Genomic DNA, 23,050 nt, shown 5'->3' on the forward strand with positions numbered 1-23,050 from the left:
AGCTTGCTGAAAATTACATTCCCTATGCTAGGTCAAACTATCAGGCACCTGGAATTACTTAAGAACTACCACATGTGGCCAGTTTAATTTATGATGCAATATGTGCCTTGCTTCAGTGGGATATGATAGTTCATGAAGCAGGGTTTTTTTTTTTTCTTCCTCTAAGTATAAACAGAGTTCCTATGCCTTATGCCTAGAATCTAGCAGAATATAAAAATGAGGTCTCCCTGAATAAAATAGAACCACCTTTTACGTACCTTCAATGTCAAGAGGATTTTCAAATCTTACCATTTATGTAAATCTGTTCCCTTGTAGGATATTATGACTCCACCAACAAGTTCAAGGACATTTTACAAAGCAGAATTTTATTGAATGGAATATTGCTTCAGTCTACTTTTTGTTTTGAAGTATTAAGGACAAGTATATTTTTATACAGAAAATATATTCTCTTGATGATTACTAATAAATTCACATTAAATTTATTCTTTTTCTACATTTTGTATTTATTGTAGACCTGTGACTGCATGTACACCTGCTTTATCTGTGAATTCAGTTCAATTTATTCATTCAGCCAGTTAATAGTCAAATATTTAATATTGTATGATGAATAAAGGGTATGGGCGTGGAGTGGGAAAGACCAGATGTTGAATCTTGACTCTGCCTCATATCAGCTATTTCTATAGGGCAGATGTATAGCCTCTCCAATGCAGAGTTTTCTAATCTGTGACATGGGGACATACTGTCTACATCCCACGGAGATGGTGAAGATGAAGTTAAACAGCATCTGTAGTGTCTCATGCATAGTTAGTCCTCAACAAATTGCTGCTGTTGCTATTGCAATTTTACCGTTATCATTGCTATTAAAATTTATTTTTTTGTTTGTTTTATTTGGACAAACCTAGTCTGTTGGTAAATGCAGATAGAGCTTAGAGCTTTTGTCAGTTCAACTCTGGGAAACAAACTTCACATTGAGAACTCACTGGGTAGGCCAATCTTATTTCTTCTGAATATAAACTTAGTATTTCATTTTACACAAATTGACCTGGACCTCGGGCTCAAGAATAAATCCCTTTGGGAGCAATAGGAATAAAGAATGAGCTTGACGGATGTCTGTTAATTACAAACAGTTTATCTCAGAAATGTAGACATTGAGTGTTTAAGAAAATGTATGGTATGATATTTCACAGCCGTTTATTCTGCCCCCTGGGTTACCATGCCAAGGGCTTTATAATCGCTCCTCAGTTATTGCTGCTTTTTGCTGTCACCCAGCTCTTGCGCAGCACATTTCTCCCAGCCCTCTCTCGCCTGGCAGAGCTGCGCCAACTTTCACATGCATGCACTGCTGTTTAATCATTTCTCCACTTTCTGGGGAACAGGCAGCCTTTTCTTTAGCCCTGGTCTACAAATATTTGAGGGGCCAAATAGCAAGAAGGGAGAATTATTTAGTGTGATATGAGGAGGAAAATGGAATGGAAAGGAGAAATGGAAATTTTAGGGTAAGACTTCATTGTGTGAAATTTTGAAAGGCACTCTGGATGGGAGTAGGAAGGAGTACCTTAGAATACAATGATATTAAATTATGTTTATAGCTAACACAGTTATCAGTGGTAATGGGATCTTAGGTAGTCTCCAAATTGTATATTAAGAATTCTTTTCTATCTTGTTTCCACAAAATTCTAAATAGTTGTTTGCTACACATAGCAAAATTGACTAAGTTATATTTGTCCTTTCTCCTCCTACTAGGTGTATGGAAAGAGGAGACCAATTAGCACCATACAGATAGAGAGTTTTGAATGATTAAAAATTGGCTGTATGTCTTCAGTTTAAAGAAAACCAGTTCTAGAGTTTTGGCCCTTGGTTGGAATCCCAGATTTGCCATTAATGTTATACTTTGAGGGACTTCCCTGATGGTCCAGTGGTTAAGACTATGTGCTTCCACTGCAGAGGGCGTGGGTTTGATCCCTGGTCAGGGAGCTGCACGCTGCAGCCAAAAAAAAAAGTTATACCGTGAGCAAGTCTTGTGGCATTAACATAGAGACTGTGAAGAGCAAAAGAAATAGCGATATGAAGTGAATGAAAAAGGGTGAAACAACAGCAGTGTGATTGGGAAGACATCATTCTCAGACCAGGAGTCATTACTGGCCACTGTTAGAATAAGAACTAACAACGCTTAGTATTTGGCATGTGCTGTTCTACGTGGGTGATGCATATTAATTTCTTTAATTTTCATAATAACTACATGGTAGGAACTATTACTCCTGTCTGCAGAGAGGGAAGCTGAGGCATATAGAGAAGCTAAGTGAACCAAGTCCATAAAACTATTATCAGAAGATTCAAACCAGGACCTGTTCTAAGCCATACTTGCTCTCTTATGAAGAAACAGGTGACGTTAACTGTACAGAGAATCGGTGTCTTTTGACCATCAGAAGGGCTTTCATGACAGCTCAGTTGGTAAAGAATCTGCCTGCGAAGCAGGAGACCCTGGTTCGATTCCTGGGTCAGGAAGATCCGCTGGAGAAGGGATAGGCTACCCACTCCAGTATTCTTGGGCTTCCCTTGTGGCTCAGCTGGTAAAGAATCTGCCTGCAATGCAGGAGACCTGGTTCAATCCCTGGGTTGGGAAGATCCCTTAGAAAAGGGAAGGGCTACCCACTCCAGTATTTCGGCCTGGAGAATTCCATGGATTGTATAGTCCATGAGGTTGCAAAGAGACGGACACAACTGAGCGACTTTCACTTTGACCATCAGATTTCAATTACAGTAGCACCTCTTTTTTCATTGTATTTTGATTTATATGTGGCTTTAGAGAATAGAAGGCAGCTTTGGACAATGAATTCCAAGGGATGAGAGATAGTACTTCTCTGCACTTCTGAGACAGGAGAGAACATACCTTCTGTTCTCTCCTGTCTATTCCTGAGTGCCTCGGTCTCTGCAGGCCCCAGAGTGAACTCCTCATGTCCTTACCTTCACAGGTCTGTTCTCTCCTAGTATTTTCTATATTGTTAAGGGGCACACCCACTTATATTCCAGGTCTGAAGGCAGCCTTGCTTCCACCTTTTCTTTATCCCCCACATTCAGTCGGTATCAGGTGCTTTAGGTCACCTCGAATACAGTTCCCTCCCCTTCTTCTCTGATGCTGCTTTCTTTGTTCAGACCTCTCCATTTCTTCCATGGATTGTGGAGCTAGAATGATAATTGGCTTGCTGACCTCCAGTTTGACCCCTCCATGTTCCAGTAGGGTGATCATTCTGAAATTCAAAGCTGTCGTTTAAAATCTTCTGGTATGTGCCGCTAGCCTTCATGATCTGATGCCTTCTTGCCCCTCTGGTTTCCTTTCTGCCTACTTACCCTACTCCGTTAGCCCCGCTGGAAGGCGTGTAGGTCCCTCCACCCCATGAGTGCTTTGGTTTCTCACCCCAGACTCTGGCACGTGCCGTTTTCTATTTGGAAAACCTCTCTTCTTTTCCCAGCTCCTTCTTAGAACTCTTCTTCTGGAAACCTCTATGACACCTACTTCAAATCCTTGGGGCATTAAAACCTGCTAGTAATGCCCACTATTTTAATTTAGGATAATTTGTTAGAATTCCTAAGTTTAACTTTCTGAAAACAGGCTTTTTTGGGATTATTTATAATCAGAAAACTTTGGTTTTCTCTCATAATTCTAACAGCTGATGTCTAAGCACTTTAAAAAAGTGTAGAAACATTTTCCTATGAATAAGAATGAAAGAGAAAACCAAACCCCTAGGATCAGCTGTTTTAAAGGGGTTTTCATTTTCCAAGAGAAGAATTTTTTCAGTTTTATTTCAACCTGTTGACATTAAACAATTACTTTAAATGTGGGTCAGTATAGTTTTTTAATTTACAGAGAGATCATCTTTGTATAAGTCATGTGCATATTTTCCTAGGCTACAGCTTTTTTCTTATTTTTTATTTATTTTTAACTTTTGGCTGTACCGGGTCTCTGTTGCTGCACGTGGGCTTTCTTCGGTTGTGTCCAGGGAGGCTGCTCTTTTACTGCAGTGCGTGGGCCTGTCATTGCAGTGGTTTCTTTTATTTTGGAGCATGGGCTGTAGGTGCACCAGCCCAGCAGATGCGACGTGTGGACCCTTGAGCATGGGTGCACAGGCTTAGGTGCCCCACAGGGTGTGGAATCTTTCTGGACCAGGGATTGAACCCTTGTCCTCTGCATTGGCAGGCGGACTCTCAACCACTGGACCACCAGGGATGTCCTTTTCTTATTTTTCCTTTTTCGTTTTCGGCCACTCTGCACAGCTTGCAGGATATCAGTTCTCCCACCAGGGGTTGAAGCCTGTCCACAGGAGTGAAAGCCCAGAATCCTAACCACTGTGTCACCAGGAAACTCCCTAGGATATAGATTTTAAAATACCAGTTGACGATTACTAAGCCTGGGAAAGTAATCCATTAACTGTAGTTTTGAGTGTTATTGTTCTAAAATGGTGTTATACCTTCTTGTTTCATTTATTTATGATATGACCTATGAAGTAAAAGGACAGAGGAAGAGCATTGTTTTCTGTTAGGATAAACAGAGGCATTAAACTCATTTAACATAAAGTATTAATGCAAATGTGAAATGCTGGTGTAAGTGTACTGAGTTGAAGTGTCAGTAAGAACATATAATTATGTACAGCATGATGCTTTGTTGGGGCAGTCAGTATTATTCATTAGAGGCTACTTTCTTAACTAGAACAAAGAAGGACTTAACATAATCACCATTTTCATTAGCATTAATCGTGTTACCATTTTCTGGGATTTGGGGATCTTAAAAAGAATCAGTGGCAATTTCCAATTATTATTATGTCTATTAATTGCACTGGCTTGAGTGGTCCCTTGATGGTAGACTTCCTTTCTGCTAGACACCTGTTTGGTGTGCACTTAACCGGGAGCACAAGAATGGTTTCTGCATGTTTTCATTAAGCACTAAGAATTAAAATGCATGCCAGCAAAGTGTGATACATCTATTATTGAAAAGGTGTATTTAGTTATTGTCGCCATCACGAAAAGTGTTGGGTGAGTACCTAGTATATGCTTTACTGTTGGAAATTTTCATGAAACTCAAAAACTTTTTTTATTAAATCCAGAAATGTATCCATAGCTGATGAGGATTCAAAAGAGTTTATCAGCTTTCAGTCACATGAAAATCACATGAAGGAATGCATCGTGTCCTTATTTGACCTACAAATGATAGTGTCAACCTCACGACGCAAATAAGACTCCATTTCCTTGAGGCACCTGGGTTCTTATCCAAGTCAACTTGTGACTGAATTAGATTTTAATGTGAGAATTCTTGAAATAATAATGAATGTTATGACTTACCGTACTCTATCATCTCCTTGCAGATTTTCCTATGGATTCTAGTAACGGAAACTGTAGGGGAGCAAGCAGTGGTGAGTATACCACTATCTTTCTGGTTTTCACTGTGGTCAGACTAGTCTTGATGTTACCTAGATGTTGAAATCTTACTTGGGGGAGTTTGTGCCCTGCATGGTCTTCCCTGATAGCTCAGTTGGTAAGGAATCCGCCTGCGATGCAGGAGACCCCGGTTCTATTTCTGGATTGGGAAGATCTGCTGGAGAAGGGAAGGGATACCCACTCCAGTATTCTGGCCCGGAGAACTCCATGGACTGTATAGTGCCCTACATATTAAATGGAAACTTATGAAAATGTTCCTTTGTTTGTATTAATTTTATGTTTTAAATTAATGATAAAATTTGATCTTTTATTTCCATATACAGTTCTTTGAATTTTAACACATGTTTGAATTTGTGTAACCACCAACACAATCAGGATACAGAACAGTTCCATAACCTCAAAACAAACAAAAAACTCAGTTCAGCTCATCCTGTTCCTTTATGGTTACAAGCGTCTCCCACCCTTAACCTCTGGCGATCACTAATCTGTTTTTCATTGCATTTCATTCATGCTTTTGTCTTTTTGAGATTGTAGTGTGCATGGAATGATAGACTATGTAATTTTTGGACACTGGCCTCTTTCACACAGCAAAATGTCTGAGATTTATCTAAGTTTTTGCATGTGTCAGTAGTCCATTCCATTTTGCTGCTAAATGTTTTCTTACTTGGATGCGTTACCATTTGCTTGTCCATTTATGTCTTAAAGGATATTTGGGTTGTTTCTAGTTTTTGGCAATCATAGATAGAGCTATTATAAACATTTGTGTATAGGTTTTTGTGTAAGTATAAGTTTTCATTTAGGGTAAATATCTATGAATTGGATTATTGGGTTAAATGGTAAGGGTATGTTGAACTTTATAAAAAAACTGCCAAACTGTTTCCAAATGAGTGTTCACTGTTACACTAGCAATATTTAAGAGTTCCAGTTGCTCTGCATCTAAGAATGACTCTAGTTGCATTTCATAAATTTTGAAAGGTTTTATTTTGATTTTTCTTCAGTTCAAAATGGTTTATAATTTCCGTTTAGACTACCTCTGTGACTTACGCATTATTTAGGATTGTGTTGTTAAACTTGGTGCTGTTTGGAGGTTTTTCTGTTCTTCTTATGTTATTAATTTTTATTCTAAATTCCATAATGGTCAAAGAATATAATTTGTATGATTTTAGTTTTTTTTATTTGTTAAGATTTATCATATGACCCAGGATATGATCTATCGTGGTGAATGTTTCATGTGTCCTTGGGAAATACGTGTTCTGGCACTTTGGGATGGAATGTTCTTTAAATGTCAAGTAGATGAGTTGATTCTTGTTAGTTTTTTGTCTACTGCGTCTATTGATCACTGTGAGAGAAATGTTTAAGTTTCCAAATATTGTAGATTTTTCTATTTCTCTTTTCAGTCTGTCAGTTTTGTTCCATGAAGTCAAATGTGATACTATTTGGTGTGTATACATTTAATATTTTTATGTCTTATTGGTAAATTGACCCAGTGATGTAATGTTCCTCTTTATCGTTCGTAATTTTTCTCTTTTTAAGTCTATTTTGTTTTATGTTAATATAGCTACTCCTGTTTTCTTTTGGTCAGTGTTTGCAAGATGTATCTTTTTCTATTCTTTTTCTTCTAACATATCTGTATCATTATCTTTTAAATAAATTTCCTCTAGACATAATATAATTGGTTTTTAGGTTGGTGTTGGTTTTCTATCCATTCTGTCAATCTTGTCTTTTGATTACTATGTTTAGATTATTTACATCTGTTGTAATTATTAATATGTTTGCATTTAGCACCTTTTTTTAATTTGTTTTATGTTTGCTCCCTCTCTTTTTCATTCCTGTTTCCTATTTGCTAGCTTCCTCTTGGGTTATTGGAATGTATCTCTCCCTCTTTCTCTTTCACCCTTGTGAACGTGTGTGTATACACACACACAAACACATCCATGTATGTGTCTGTGTGATATATATATATATATCTTTCCATAAGACAATGTTATATTTTCTCTTTCAACCATTAATGTCTGTTTCAAACATTAAATATGTCTAAATAGCTCAAGAGGAGAAAAATGGCCTACTGTTTTTATACAGATGTTTATAATTTCTATTGTTCCACCTTCTTTCCTGATGTTCTAGGCTTCCTTCTGGTATCATTTTCCTTGTGTCTGAAGAACTTCCTTTATACTTGGCTGCTGGCAGCCAATTCTGTCAGTTTGCTTTCATATAAAAATGTCTTTATCTCATATTCATTTCTGAAGGATATTTTCACTGAATATATAATTCGCTTATACTATTTCATTTATTTCTGTCCTCAGTGTTTCTCATGGGAAATTGGTTGTCATTGAAATCATTGTTCTCCTGTAAGTAATGCATCAGATTTCTCTGGCTGCTTTCAATAATTTTTTCTTTGTCTTTAGTTTTTAACAGTTTGATTACAGTATATTTAGACGTTGATTTCTTTGGGTTTATACTATTCAGGGTTAACCTAACTTCTTGTATCTATAAGTTTATACCTTTTCTCAAATTTGGGGAACTTTCAGCAGTTATTTTTTCAAATATTTACTTTTATAACACATTCTCTTCTACTTGTGAGTATATGGTTATATGAATTTTAGATCTTTTGGTATTTCCCATAGGTTCCAGAGGCTCTGTTCATTTTCCTCCAGTCTTCTTTAGATTGGATAATTTCTATTTGTATTCCTTAAGGTTTCTTGACTTCTTCCTTGTTATCTCCATTCTGCTGTTGAACTCATCCAGTGTATTTTCAATTTTCAGTTATAATTTTTAAAGTTAAGATTTTTCTCTTGATTCTTTATTTTTTTATTTTTATTTTTTTATTCTTTATTATATCTTGAGTTTCTTTGAGTCTTTCTGTCACCTGCTTCATTTCAAGGGTGTTCACCATTTACTTTTTGGAGAATTTTTAGAAAAATGCCTAAAGTCATTGTTGGATAATTTCAACATTTGTGTCATCTGATTTTTCTTTTCCCATACAACCTGAGATTTTCCTGGTTCTTCATATGCAGAATAGTTTTTTCTTATATCCTGGACATTTTGAATATTATGTCCTAAGACTTTGGAGAGTGATGATATTTTTTTGTTCTAGCAGCAGTCAACCTAACTTGATTTAGGCTGCAAATTCTGACTAGTCTTCTGAAGGTTGGTTTCCGAAGGCGTTTGTGGTGGCTTTCAGATCTGTCCCATGTGTGTGCCATTCGGTGACCAGTGTGAGATGAGGGCAATGATTTATACCATAGTCCAGTTTTCAAAGTCGATTGATTGTATACTTTTTAGTGTCAGAGTCACACATGCCCAGGAGCGAGCCCAGCAGTTCATTAATATTTCCATGGGATCATTTCCCAAGCTCCTCCCTCTCCATAATTGTCTCAGTACCCTTCACTTTTGGGGGGCTCCCCCTTTTGGTTCTTTGGCCAGAATGCTGGGGCTTTATTTATCCGGCCCTGTGACGTACTTCCTGTGACTCCTTGTATATCAGGGCCCGGTGGTGAGGACAGAGCCGCGGGGCTTGCCCCAGTCTCGACACCACGCGGTGTCCCGTCGCAAAGGAAGGTTCTCCCCGCCAGCGCTCTAGGCGGCTGAAGACTTCCCTTGCAGCAGCCGTTGCGGCCACCACTGTCCCAGGATTGCTGCAGATGGGGTGGAAGGGCTGGGTGTCAGCAGACCCCTTCCCACTTCCTGAGTTAGAACTGGAGGGCTTTTTCTGGAGGACTGTCTGCATGCTGTCTGCTTCCAGGCTGTGCTGAAACCAGGCGGGAAGGTACTAGAAGTGGAAAGGATGACAGATGCACCTTCAGTTTGATGGTGCTGGGCTTCTTTTGCAAACTTCCTACTACTGTTTCCTTTTCAGAGTCCTTGAGGAGCTGCTTCCCGGATTCTGTTTCATAACTGCGTTCAGTGGGGGAGAGGTGATGGAGTCTACTTACTCCATCTTTCCGTAAAATAAGCCCTTAAATGAAGTATAGCGTATGTGCAGAAAAGGAACACATCGTAAACATGCAGCCCAGCGCATTTTCACCAAGTAAACACGCTTATGTAACCACTGCCCAGATCAGGATGGGCACCATTGCCAGCACTCCTGAAACACTTCTTGTGCCACCTCCAAGTCACTGATTCCACCTTTCTTCCCAGAGGTAGCCTCTGGCAGAAGTTCTAGCAGCATAGAATAATTTTGTCTGATTTCAACTTTTATGAGAGGCATCATTTTATATGTGTGTATAGATAGACAGTGTGTCTATGTGTGTGCCTTCCTCTGTTCTTCATTATGCTGTCTGTAGCAGAAGTTTTAAATTCTAATTACTGTATAGTATTCTATCAGATGAATATACCACTCTTCATGTATTCATTCTAATGGCCCTGGAAATTTGCATTATTTCTAGGTGTTTTTCCTCTCTCTCTCTTTTTTTAAAGTATGACTAATGTTGCGTTTGTTTCTGCAAAAGCATTGTAACTACAACTAGTTCTTTTTTACTTTCTTGAAATAGTAATTTGTACTAATTTGGTCTGTAAGTTGTCATATATGGAAGTGGAATCTTTATTAAGTTGTAAATAAGTTTGAAGCATCAATTTTCATTAGACTAGAACAGTTTCACTGTTGATTTCCACTGAATCTTATCAGAGTGACAAGTATTTGACATAAGGCAACGTGCATCAAAGGTACCTCAAACAGTTAACTTTTAAAAACACAAGTGAATTAAAATGATTTTTTTAGAATTATGTTGCTTTTGAATGCAACTGAGTGTTTATAGTGTCATAAAATCAGCTGGAAATCACTGGTGTCCAATAGTGGTGCTATTTTAAGGATTACTCCTGTTATGGTTGCTCAAAACAAACTGGAAAGCTCATTTGTATTGTATATAGTACACTTAGTGAGTCAAAATTTCAGACCAAGTACACGCATGTTCTATCAATTTGTCTAGAACTTATGGTTAGAATAATATAGCACTTCAATGTGTGAAAGAGAGAAGACATTAATGACACTATAAATTAAATACAAAAATAGTTCAATGTGTAAAAGCTGGAGTGAATATGTTATTCCTGTGTTTAGCGTTTACTGCTCCTCTTTATAAAAGAGGAATGTTTTCCTGTCCCCTGGTGTAACGGGAGTGATAAAAACAGACAGGCAAAACCACGCTCACTTGGTTGTGGAGAAACACATTGACATGGTCACATGTTTCAAGAAGAAAATAAAATTTGTTCACACTCAAAATGTCATACTTTGGAGGAATATAACAGCTGAAGTTGATTATGATAAAAGAAATGAGGAAGACACAAAAGCATTGTAACCCTCATAACCTCTCTTTCAAAAGTGTCAAGCTGTTTATGTCTGGAATTTGGAAAAGAAATTCTTTCACTCCAGTTAATTTATCCTTTGCCTCAAAGCCTAGCAGTCTTTTTTTTGGAGATAATGACTGCCTGAGCAGCCTCCAATTTGTGAGTGTATTTTGCTGTTGTAAATCCACTATCATAATAAGGGGTACATTCTCTCTAGTTTTCATCACATGGAATATGGAGAAAAACAATTTTAGTTCTGTTCTGCTGAGTCACTTGGTCTGGTCAAATCAACCCAGAAAATTAAGGCAGGTATTCAAATGGTGCAGTGAAAAGATAAATTGTTTATTAAAACAATTCTGAAAAAGAATCCCCCTCCCTTGCCCCAGTTTTCTACTTGGTGATGGTGACCAATTTATGGACTTTTGTATTTGAAAAATACATTTTCCCAATGAGGTGATAATAATTAGTAAATTCTGACATTAATTAAGTATATGAGCATGACCAAATTACTTAACCTGTTATTCTGGGTCTGTGTATAAACATAAAATCAGATAATACTGATTGCTGAGTTCTGATATTTATTTCTGGTATATTTTCAAATTAGGGAAACACGAGTAATACCTGCTGGGCTTTCCTAGCGGCTCAGACAGTAAAGAATCTTCCTGCAATGCAGGAGACCTAGATTCGATCCCTGGCTTGGGAAGATCCTCTGGAGAAGGGAATGAAAACTCACTCCAGTATTCTTGCCGTGGACAGAGGATCCTGGTGGGCTACAGTGCGTGGGGTCGCAAAGAGTTGGACATGACTGAGTAACCAACACACACACACACACTTTCACACGAGTTGGATACTCTTTGCAGTTTTAACTAACGCCTTTCTGGTCGCTTTTCAGAGGTGCTTCAGAGAAACCCCTCTGGGCAGCTGAGTAACTAGCGATTCCGGACTGCCTGGACCTGCTAGGTCTGCCCTGGCCATCTCCCCCCCAACCCCACCCTCTGCCCTGCAACAGCCAACCTCCTCTTACTGAGATAACCAATGCCTAGCTTGGGTAGTATGGACCCATTCTCTCTTTCCTTCTCCAAATTTGTTGTTCAGTTGCTAAGTGTCTGACTCTTTGTGACCCCATGGACTGCAGCACGCCAGACTTCCCTGTCCTTCACTATCTCCCTGAGTTTGCTCAAACCCATGTTTATTGAGTCAGTGGTGCCATCCAACCATCTCATCCTCTGTCACCCGCTTCTCCTCCTACCCTCAGTCTTTCCCAGCATCAGGGTATTTTCCAACTTATTTCCTACTAATCTGGGGAAGGATTCCATTTTTTTTTTCCTTTGGTGCAATGTTTGTTCACTATAAAGTCTGAATTAATTTCTGGTAACTTCGACCCTTTATTTGAAAATAAAATTAAGATAGATAAAAATAATATTTTGTAATTATATAGTAGCTTACCTGTAGCTCAGTCAGTAAAGAATCTGCCTGCAGTGCAGGAGACACGGGTTCAATCCCTGGGTTGGGAAGATCCCCTGGAGAAGGAAATGGCAACCCACTCCAGTATCCTTGCCTGGAAAATCTCATGGAGAGAGGAGCCTGGTGGGTTGCAGTCCATGGAGTCTCAAAGAGTTGGGCACAACTGAGCGACTAACACTTACTTACAAATATATGCTTTTTTCACTGTTTTCAGTATTGGACACTTTGGATGAATACTCATTCCTGAGAATTCTTCTCCCTGGGCTATTACCCAAATTGTCCTAGTTCTTCTCTTCTTGTCCCCCAGCTGTGGGCATTCCCTAAAGTTCTGTGCTTGGCCTCTGCTCCTCCTTACAATGAGTTCTTCCTGTTGGAAGTCATCCAGTTACATAGGCTGGATGCTACATATTTCACCTCCAATAAACGTTTCTACCTGGGAAATCTGTTTGTACTTCAAAGGGTATGTATTCAATAATTTTATTTTCATTAAAATTTTACCCCTTGCAACTTTTGTTTTAGTATGTGGCACCATTGTTTTCCCAGATCCTCAACACTTAACCTTCATCGTCCATCTACCAGTAAACTCTTTAGTCCATCCACCCCAACCATTCATCACAAACTTGATGACCACCCCTTGTCCTGGCATACCCGATGCCAAGAACAGGGAGGGAGTGAAGGAGTGAACAGTTGATTACACTTTTCTCCCACCTCTTTTCTGTGGGGTTGGCATCAGGTAGATGCATGATGTCCTGAAAGACCTACTTTGCTTTTCTCTTAATTGACCTTTGTTGTTTTTGGACATGCCGTGTGACTTGAGGGATCTTCGTTCCCTGACCAGAGATTGAACCTGGGCCTCAGTAGTGAAAACTTGATGCCCTAACCACTGGACCACTGGACCACCAGGGAATTCCTTTTAGTTGACTCCTTTAGAGGACCTGCACAGCACAAAGCTAACATTTCAGATCTCACAAGAGAAAACAGGCAGACTGCCTTGGTTCTCTGTATCCCGAATGACTCTTGGATCCAGAAACCTTCTGAAAGGTAGTTTGTTTAAAATTTTCCAAAGATACAAATCCTAAAGAAATAAAACTAAATTTCTTTTTCTTTTTAATATAACATCAGTTCCCTCAATCTTAAGCAATTCCCTTTTACAAAGTGCAAATTACTATGAATTGAGACCTTTATTGCAATATTTGAGGTTTGTTTTTTCAGCTAAATTGAGCAAATGTTGGTTTTGCTTTTTAAAGCTTTATTATATTACCTGAGTTCACCAGTTGACTTAATTGCATTTTCCATATACAACTCTAATCCAGAATAAAATCTAATATGATATTTTTTGCCTAATGTATATGTTTAGGAAATAAATATTAAACACGTAATGAACAGCCACCAAGTCATGACACACTTTAATTTATGGAAAAATGAAAGGAATTCATATAATTATGAATTCGTATGTTAATTTACTTACAGTAAAATGCACAGTTCTTAAGTGTATGGCATATTGAACTTTCACAAATATGTATACCTGTGTAGCTATCACCCAGATCAAGATAAAGAACATTTCCATCTCCCTTGAGAATTCCCTTGTGTCAACTCAATCACCCACCCCACCATGAGTTGAGCACAGGTGTGATTTTTACTACCATGGGTTAATGTTGTTTGTTCTTCATCTTCATACAGGTGGAATCATGCAGCACATGCTCTTTTGTGACTGGCTGCTCTTGTTTTTGTATAATGCTTTTGAGATTTACCCATTTAGTTATGTGCATCATTTTATTGTGGAATAGTTTGCCTTTGTGTGAGCATAATACCAATATGATTCTATTTTTATGCAGTTCCTCCCAAACTAAATGTAATAATCTAAATTAACTTTCTATCTCCAGGAAAAATTTGCCAGATTTTTATCCTCAAACTTATAGATGATTTTTTTGTTGTAAAATTTTCTCTTCTGTTTTATAAACTGCTCTTAAATTTGCATAAAGTATTTTCTGATCCTTTTGTTTATTTATATATAACTAGTACTACTAGCTAGCATCCAATGAGTGATTAAATACCAGGCTCTGTGCCAAATTCTTTATGTGAATTACTGTTTAAATTCTTATAATAACCTGTTGGGGTAGCCAGTGTTAGTTTAGGAATGGGTATTGTAACTTGCCCAAGGCAACATAAGCAAAGAGGGACAGAGCTGGGATTTAAACTCATGTGTCCTTAATCAATTTGCCATACTCTCTTGTGCTAATGCTTATTATTAATATAATGGCCATATAATATGATCATTCTGTCTTGCTAACTTCCATTCTTCAAATTTTGGAAATGTACATAATAGTTCAAATGGACTTCCTACATCAGGACAGAAATTAGCTTTGTGAACTTGAATCAAAATAGAGTCAGGCACTGTTGAAAAAATCCTGTTACTTTGCTTACTTATGGTAGGTACCACAGTTCTTGCAGGTAGCAAGCAGCCTTGGGAAAATATTGCTTCCCTTACTCATTAAATGGTCTTTACAAATGAAGGATTGGGATTCTCAGTGAATCTTATGCAAAATTAAATCCGACATTTATGGGCCATTGTGTGCTAGGTACTGTGAAAGGTATTTTATGTTTATTATTTAATTCTCTCCGTAATTCTGCAAGATACCATTTCTTAGATACTAAAAGTTACATAAATAGTAAGGCATGGAGCCTACTATTCACATCCAGCTGTGTCTGATCATAAAAGTCCATCCTTTTAATCATGGCATTTTCTGTACTCTGCCTCAATAGTATAGACCTACTTAGTGGTATAGATCAGCATGGTTCCTGATTCTGTAAGAGATGCATTGTTGTTCTTTTAAAAAATTTTCTGGACTTCCTTGGTGGTCCAGTGGCTGAGACTCCACACTCCCAGTGTGGGCCCTGGGTTTGATCTGTGATCAGGGAATTGAATCCCACATGCACCAACCAAGAGTTCACATACCACAACTGAAGATCCTGTATGCTTCCACAAAGACTGAAGACCCCTTGTTCCACAACTAAGACCTGGTGCAGCCAAATAAATAAATAAAGTAAACAAATATTAAAAAAATAAAAGTGTTCTTTCATCATTGAAATCAGGACACCAGGGTTCTGTTTTCTTGTCTGTTTTTTTTTTTTAATGCACCAGGAATAATAATATCCTTTAGATTTTCAATGAAGTGTCCATTTCATGACTTATAATTTTGGGAAGAGAGAATGTGGTCCTAGGGCTGGAATCCAGGCATGTTTCACCATCTCTTTGTTTTTAGAAGGGTAGTGAAACTGATTTCTGGAAGGTCTAGTGATAAATTGCCTATCTTCCATTAAGCTCTATCTGTGCATGTTCTATAATGTCACCCATCTCTGTTGCCATTTTGATGACTTTGATGATAAAGATCATTCATTTAGTGCACTGACTTCTTTACTTCACTAACCTGTTTGTTCTGCCCCAGCCATCTATTTCCAGGGGCACATTCTGTACCTTGCCATCTAGCAATAGTGCCAGTTCTGTAATTCTAATTTCAAGTATACCCTTCTTTGCCTACCATCTTTTCTCATCCCAGCAGATTTGCTCTAGTATCATCATTGCTATAATTTTACTCTGCTGGGACTGCCTACTCGTCATGTACCACTTACTATTATTGTTCAACCCTAACCTCCTTGCCTACCTGAGATTTCATGAACTATTGTAATACTCATTCCTTTGAAAATACCTTCAATTCATTTGCCTATCTTTTCTTCTGCCATAGTCACCTGACGTATTCTCAACTCTTGTTGCTGGAGAAAATTACTTAGCTGGGGTCACTGGTTTTACTTTAAATTCAAGATAAAATTCGAATGCATGATCAGCATTGCCTAGCAGTACTACCTTGTATCTCTATTTGTCTTTCCGCTCAGTAACTGTTTTACACTTTCACTTCTCTCCTTACTCATCCATACCCTGCTTCTTTTAGCCCCTCATCTCCTGCAGCTAATAACCTCATCCTTTAATGAGAAAGTAAAAGCTATCAGAAGGAAATCTTATCACCCTACCAACAGATGTATAAGCTGTCAACGTCAGTACCCCTTTCTCCTTTTTCTTCTTATGCAGTGGATGGAGTATTCCTCTGATTTTCACCCATTTTTTCCTTGCCAACTAATTTTTTTTTTTTTTGGCCATGTCTTGCTAAATGATCCTAGTTCCTTGACTAAGGATCAAACCCATGCCTCCTTCAGTGAAAGTGCAGAGTCTTACCGACTGGACTGTAAGGGAAGTTCCCTTGCCAACTGAATCTGATAGACCTCCTTTTCTTTTCAGTCATTTGAACTTTGAGGGTGTTCTCCTCAAAGAGAGCTCACCTGTTTTCTAGCAACACCATCTTTTAGGTTTTTGACTGCACTCTCCTGTGTTTCTTCCTCATTTTTGGGTGCTCCTTCCCAGTCTGCTTTATGACTTCTTCACTATCTTATACATAAAGATGTAGTTCCTACCTAGATAACAGCTGATCTTTCAGGTTTCAAGCTTTAACGTCATTTCCTTAGAGGACTTCAAAGACCAGACTAGTGTAGGTCCTCAAGTTGTATGTTCTGATGGCACATTATACTTTTCTTTCATTACATGTATTATACATGAACATAAATTATTTTGTGTGTAATTATTTGTTCAATGTCTGTATCCTGTTCTGAATTGTCTGTGTTGCTCATCAGGTGTGTCCTACATGCCTGGCACAGAGCTTGGCATGTAAGAACAATTCAGTAAATATTTGTAGAGTGAATGAATTACATTAGTGACTCAAAAAGTTCAACAAATGTTAGTTCTCTTTTCCTTTCCCATCTCATATTTAGAGAAACATAGTTATCCCAGGGTTGTAAAGTCAGAAAACACTCTTTCTGTAGAAGAGAGGCAGTTCTATGATGTGATAGATATTGACATGTTTAAATTATTTAAGCCATGCCCATTTATAGGCAATGGAAAGTGTAGAAGACTTCTTAGAAAGTCTTCTCACAAAGATAAAAAGAAGAAGACTTCTTTCTTCAGTAACAAAGTCAGAGTTAACGATCATAATATTTAATTTTTTATATGTTTTTAAAAATTGTTAAAAAAAATTGTTGTGGTCTGCTATGTGTCTTAAAATGGAGCAAAGTGGGCTTCCAGGATCAAATACAAAACATATTTCATTTGGTACAAATTAAAATTATTTAAACTCACCCAATTAGAAAGAGCCAATATTAAGAGTTATTATAGAAATTGTAACACCAATAGAATTATATTTTCTTTTTTCCCCTACTTTTTGAAAATAAATCTTGAGCACAGATCTAAAAAAAAAGCAGAAAAATATTCACTAACAGTAGTATTCCAAAGTCATGGGACATGAAAAGTTATAGGGGTTTTGGAATCTGCCAAAGTTAATTATAGTCTTACAGCTCTGGAGGAGACCCAAGAGAAGTCAGTTTCAGACAAAGGTCAGGATTCGTTAGAAAGTTGTATCACACTTAAGCTTGAACTCAAACAAGGTTGCCCTAAATAGTGGAGGTCCAGTGAGCATCAAATTTCAAAATTGTCAGATACTTATAACATTTAGGTCTTGTAAAATTATAGAACCCTTAAAAAAAAAGACTGTTGCCCTTGTGTGTTTTCAGTAAATGAGCTGATTTTTACGTGTAAACAAATGAATAAAGAAGGATGTGATGACGTCCACTCAGAACTGTTTCTAAGAAGCCCCAGTGTTGAGAGAGTGAGGCTGTTCCCAGCTCAAGCACTGCAGTGCACAGTAGGGCAACTCCCCTGAATTTCAGACCAGATTGTATGCAGCACTGGGCATATTAATGTTACAGACTCACATTCATTCTAGTGGGGTAGACGCATGTTCATACTAGGATAATGAACAGTTTTCAGTTTCACTAGCAGAGAAGTAGGAGATCATTGATTCTAGAAGACTAGCTGAGAGATTCTAGAAGACTAGCTGAGAGAACTAGCTGAGAACTTTTCTAGACTAGCTAGAGGATTGAGGGAGAACTCCCCAAGAGAGCTTCCTGGTCCTGCTCCAAGGATGCTGTGGGATACAGGACCACATGCTGTTTTGCGACTCAAGAGGGTTGTATTTAATCCTAGACTGGAGGCAATGAATTGGTAATATTAAAACCTTCCCCGCACTTGAACTCTTGTCACTTTATTTTGTCGCAGCCAGCCTCTTTAAATTTTCCGTATTTTTCCTTAGATAAGAGCACCAAAGCAGTTCCTTTATATGTTTTTCTTCTCAGCAGTGGAATGCAAGCAAATCGATTCCTATTGGTCTTTGTACAAAGCTCAGCAAAAGAATAGATTTTAGTTTGCCACGATAGTGGAACAAATCCTAGACGTTGTGCCATTTGGAAGCTGGGGGAGGAAGACTACTGGCAAGATTATTGGTGAATTAAAGTAGATATGATGGTAATGCTGCTGGCCACATACAAATCAGAAATCAGCTATTGGTAGTAAACAAAAAGAAACTGTTGCAGTCTGCTCTAGAGTGGCTAATACATGCAGCATATGCCTCCATGATTTTTTTTTTGCCATTTCCCAATTCTTGGGCTTTCAGGGATATATATGTAGATGTGAGTAGACATACTTTACAAGAAAGATATTCCTCCAGAACTGTTGATCTAAGATATACTTTTCATGAATACCCTCAGATATGAATATGTTTGGGTTGAGTCAGCGGAAATAAGTGAAAGAAAGTTCGTCTCTATTTGAGCCTTGTGGATATAAAATTCCATCCTCCTTTTTACTCAGCTATTTTATTGAGCTACTAGGTACTTCAACTAGACAGATATTTGCTTCTAGCAAGAGCTAGGGATTGGCACACAGGAAAGGCCTTACGTACATAGTATGGCATTTCTACCTCTGAGGCCAGCAGGAGAAACAAGTGCATTGGGGAGGAACAGAATTCAGTCCAAAGAATATAATGGATATATTAGGTCATTAGCTATTAGGGATCTAGCTAATATATGTAGTTGTACATATGGTTGTGGAAATACCTACTTGAAAACTTCCTAAATTATTTTACGATATAATATTTTGGAAGAAATCTCCGCTTGGAAGTTTTGTGAAATCTATTGTTTATGCTTCAAGTAATCATGTTAGAATCAATCCAGTAATAGCTGGTGTATTTTTCTAAATCTATTTAATTGGCAGTTGGTGTATTTTTGCCAAGAATTTTTTATTAGAACATGTGCAGATTTCTGAAGAATTACAAATATGTAGATAATTTATCTTCATGTGTTATTTTTAATGAGTAATATCTATTTTTAAAGAGAAAAGCACAAATCCATATCTATATGTAGGTGAGGATAATTTGTAAGTCAAAGACCATAGCATTTATTTCTTCGGAAATAGTCTCATCTCAAGAATCTCTCTTTTAAAAACGTGTAACATTTTGGTACAAAAGAAGACAACTGTACGGTAGAACTAGATAACTTTTCAGTCTGTTTTAAATGGGAATACAAATGCTTTGCTAATAAAAACATCATTTTTTGAGGAATCTTCTTAAAATAGCAACCAGCACTGATACGACCTGTTGTCTACTGAGATCGTTATTCCACAGAAACAGTGTTAAAAATTACCTGCAGAATAAAAGCACTGCTGTGTGTAGTGCTGAGGCCACCCTCACCTCTCTCCTGGGGAGGAGAGATGCTTGTCTCTAGAGCTGAAAAGAGGGTAGGGAGGTGCTGTTCTCCGAAGGACTGCTACTTCAAAGCACCTTATCCGTGAGTTCAGCTGGAAATAACATTTATTATGATAAGGAAGGGCTTCCCTGGTGGCTCAGATGGTAAAGAATCTGCCTGCAGTGTAGGAGACCTGGGTCCGATGCCTGAATCAGGAAGATCCCCCGGAGAAGGGAATGGCCACCCACTCCAGTATTCTTCCCTAGAGAATCTCATGGACAGAGGAGCCTGGTGGGGTTGCAGTCCTAGGGTCACAAAAAGCTGGACATGACTGAGTGACTCACACACACACACACACACTTAGAAAACATAATGTCAAATTGTCAACAAAAACTTCTGCTTTTTACTGGTCTCCATGCTAACATAAACCACTTTTTAAACAAAAAATTTTTTGTTGGCTTCTTTTCTGTGATTCGTGTGCCCAGAAATCTTTACATAAACGAATGCTTTCTCAGGTAATTATTTCCAATTTTTAGGTTGACTTTAATGACTAAGATTTTATTATGGTTATGATGTACACATGAGGTATATTTCTTAGCCAAGTAATCTGTCATAAACAATGTAGTAATCTACTCTCTAAGATGCTAAATGATTTATCCTCTATATGAAACACTTTGAGATAATTAAAACTTTTATTACATATGCTTGTATTATATTACATAGAAAATGTTCTGGTCACTACTCACCAGATATTTAAAAAACACAGAACATCTTATTTCAAAATATGTATATAGTAACTTCCTCCAGTAAACATAGAACTACCATTGAGTTAAATACCAGTTATTCTGCCTATAGAAAGTGCTCATGAGAATCACTGTGTTGTACACCTGAAACTGTTATGATAATGTAAATCATGTATACTTCAGTTAAAATTTTAAAAAATTATATCCAAAAAAGAAGGAGGTTATGCCCCTTAAGAACTTCAAAAAGCTCACTGGGTTATAATAACATGTGCTTATCTTATTGTGTTGATTTTAGATCCAAAAACTAATATTTGGAGGTGTGTTGTGTAGTCTGTAAAATGTCTATGAGTGCAGATGGCCTTGAACAGGGGTAATTAGTTACTTGAGCTTAAGCATCATTAGCCTTTCAGTTGGCATTCATTCAACTGCCTTAAGCACTGAGCATGTCTCTTTGAGGATTCTTGGTCTCTTCATGCCTGGTGGTGAACAGTGTTTCCTCAGGATTGGGAACTTTGACATTGAATAGGCAGCTCTGTAGACAGAATAAATGTGAATGTAGTTGCAGAAAAAAGGACCAGACACAGAGAATATGAGCTTCCTTGCTACTAGATTTGGGTCTGATCTTACCAAAAAATATGCATAAACAAAAGAAAGCTAATGTTGAACTTTTGCTTATAATAGATAAAATGTTATGTTTTTTAGAACGCTGCAAATGTAAACCAGTCAGAGCTACACAGAAGACCTATTTCCGAAACAATTACAACTACGGTAAGGATAACTCTATGATCAACTTATGAACTGCTAGGTTCAGAAAGGGGTTTGTGTGTGTATGTGTAGATTGATAGAACAACTTATGAGGCTTAAAAACGAATAAGCAAGGACAACTTTTAAGAGTATAATCTCTCTGTTCTAAACAATTAAAATGTCTCATAGGGGCACTATTCCTAACAAATGCTTGATTTGTAATGCATTTCAGGCAGCACTGCTGGCATCTTAGGACCATGCAGTGACATACACAGGCAGTGGAGAGATGCTCTTCCCTCTCTGATAGGCCAGCAAGGATATGGAGCTGCAGAGGGTCATCAGTTGTGATTCACTGGGGTGAACAGTCAGTGGGGTAAACAGAGGAGCACTTCAATGCATAAGGAGTGGTTAAAAGAGTCAAACTGGATTTTTTCAAACATTCTATCTCATGGAAAACATTGACAGAGTTGGAAAGTAACACAGAGGTTGTTAGTATTCAATGAAATGTTTTGTTATCTAGCCTGACCTAGATACATGCTGTTCTGATAAGCAAAGTGTTACCTGAAGAGCTACCGATCTAAATGTAGCTGACAAATTTAACCAAGGGAGGAAAAACCTTCTGTCTCTGTGCCAGGTAATGTGTTAGGTCGTTTCCATACACAGTCTTAGGTGATTTTCTCAACTGCACCATGAAACATTCTATTATCCCTATTTTATCAGCGATTATTGAACCTAAGTTATCCTTCCTTTAATTATTCAGAATATACTCTTGGGTATTGGAATGCTTCAGAGTCACAAATATCAATCACTGTTATACTTAGAAGGGTCAATTAATAGAGTTTTCTAGTTGATAAAATAAGCAACAAATCAGTATTTGCTGTATTCTGTTGGTATTTTATTATAATTCTTCCACTCTGGCATTTATGAGATTAATAAAGTTCATGTTACCATCTCTGCCGAAGACTGTCAATGCTGAGTAAATGAATAAACATGGCAATTAAATGGATTTATAAAGTGCCTTCATTACTGAAATGAAGGCTTTATTATTGAGTTTACTTTAGAGAATATAGCACACACACAACAGAATTATTCCTCCTTTTCTATTATTTGGGAATTGGAAGGAGAGAAATGAATAAATCTCTGTAAGAGTAACCTTTGATATCTTTGAAAATACTGTATATTGAAAGATATCAAGTAAAAAATTCAGTGTAGTTAAATCTCTTTAAAATAAATAAAGCTAGTTTCTCAAATTTTTCTTCAATGGATTCAATTTTTATTTTTTTGTTTACTAATTATCTTTAGAGGAATCTATAGTTTCTCTTAGCCAATGGTAGACATACTTTCTAAGGTGGAAATGTAAGAAATCAGATGCCTGGCTGCTCATCTGAGGATGCTATCCTCTATAAATTGATGTGAAATATCACAAGGAAAGGAAACTTAATTTTTAGGAGATTAACCTTGTAAGATTGAAAAATGCTATATGAACTTTTAAGTTAATGAGTTGTATTAAAGACAAAAACATGAAATATTTTATATTGGGAAATTTTACTTAGTTTGTATTTGTTTTACTTATTATTAATTTTTACTTTATCCAGTCTCAGTGCTGCAATGGTTAGTGTGACTATTTTTGTTAAAAGATAAAATGGTTACAAGTCATAGGAAGAGAAAATCTTCCAACAAGGTAGCTGAGTGAATATTATAACAGAAAATAGGATACAGATCACAGTTAGTGGAAAAAAGATAATTTCTTTCTCATGGTTAAACAATAACTG

At 37.4% G+C, this 23,050-nt stretch overlaps 1 protein-coding gene across 3 annotated transcripts in view; it reads left to right on the forward strand.

Moving 5' to 3' along the window:
- The window catches only part of FRZB (frizzled related protein), a 74,738-nt gene that overhangs the window by 44,854 nt on the left and 6,834 nt on the right, over positions 1-23,050 (forward strand). For all 3 annotated transcript variants that reach the window (XM_061135271.1, XM_061135272.1, XM_061135273.1), the window contains 2 exons: positions 5,358-5,405; positions 21,237-21,302. In XM_061135271.1, coding sequence (XP_060991254.1) covers positions 5,358-5,405; positions 21,237-21,302 — 114 coding nt within the window. The remainder of the gene's footprint in view (positions 1-5,357; positions 5,406-21,236; positions 21,303-23,050) is intronic.

The sequence above is a fragment of the Dama dama genome, chromosome 33 (genome assembly GCF_033118175.1).
Source record: "Dama dama isolate Ldn47 chromosome 33, ASM3311817v1, whole genome shotgun sequence".
Taxonomy (NCBI): Eukaryota; Metazoa; Chordata; class Mammalia; order Artiodactyla; family Cervidae; genus Dama; species Dama dama.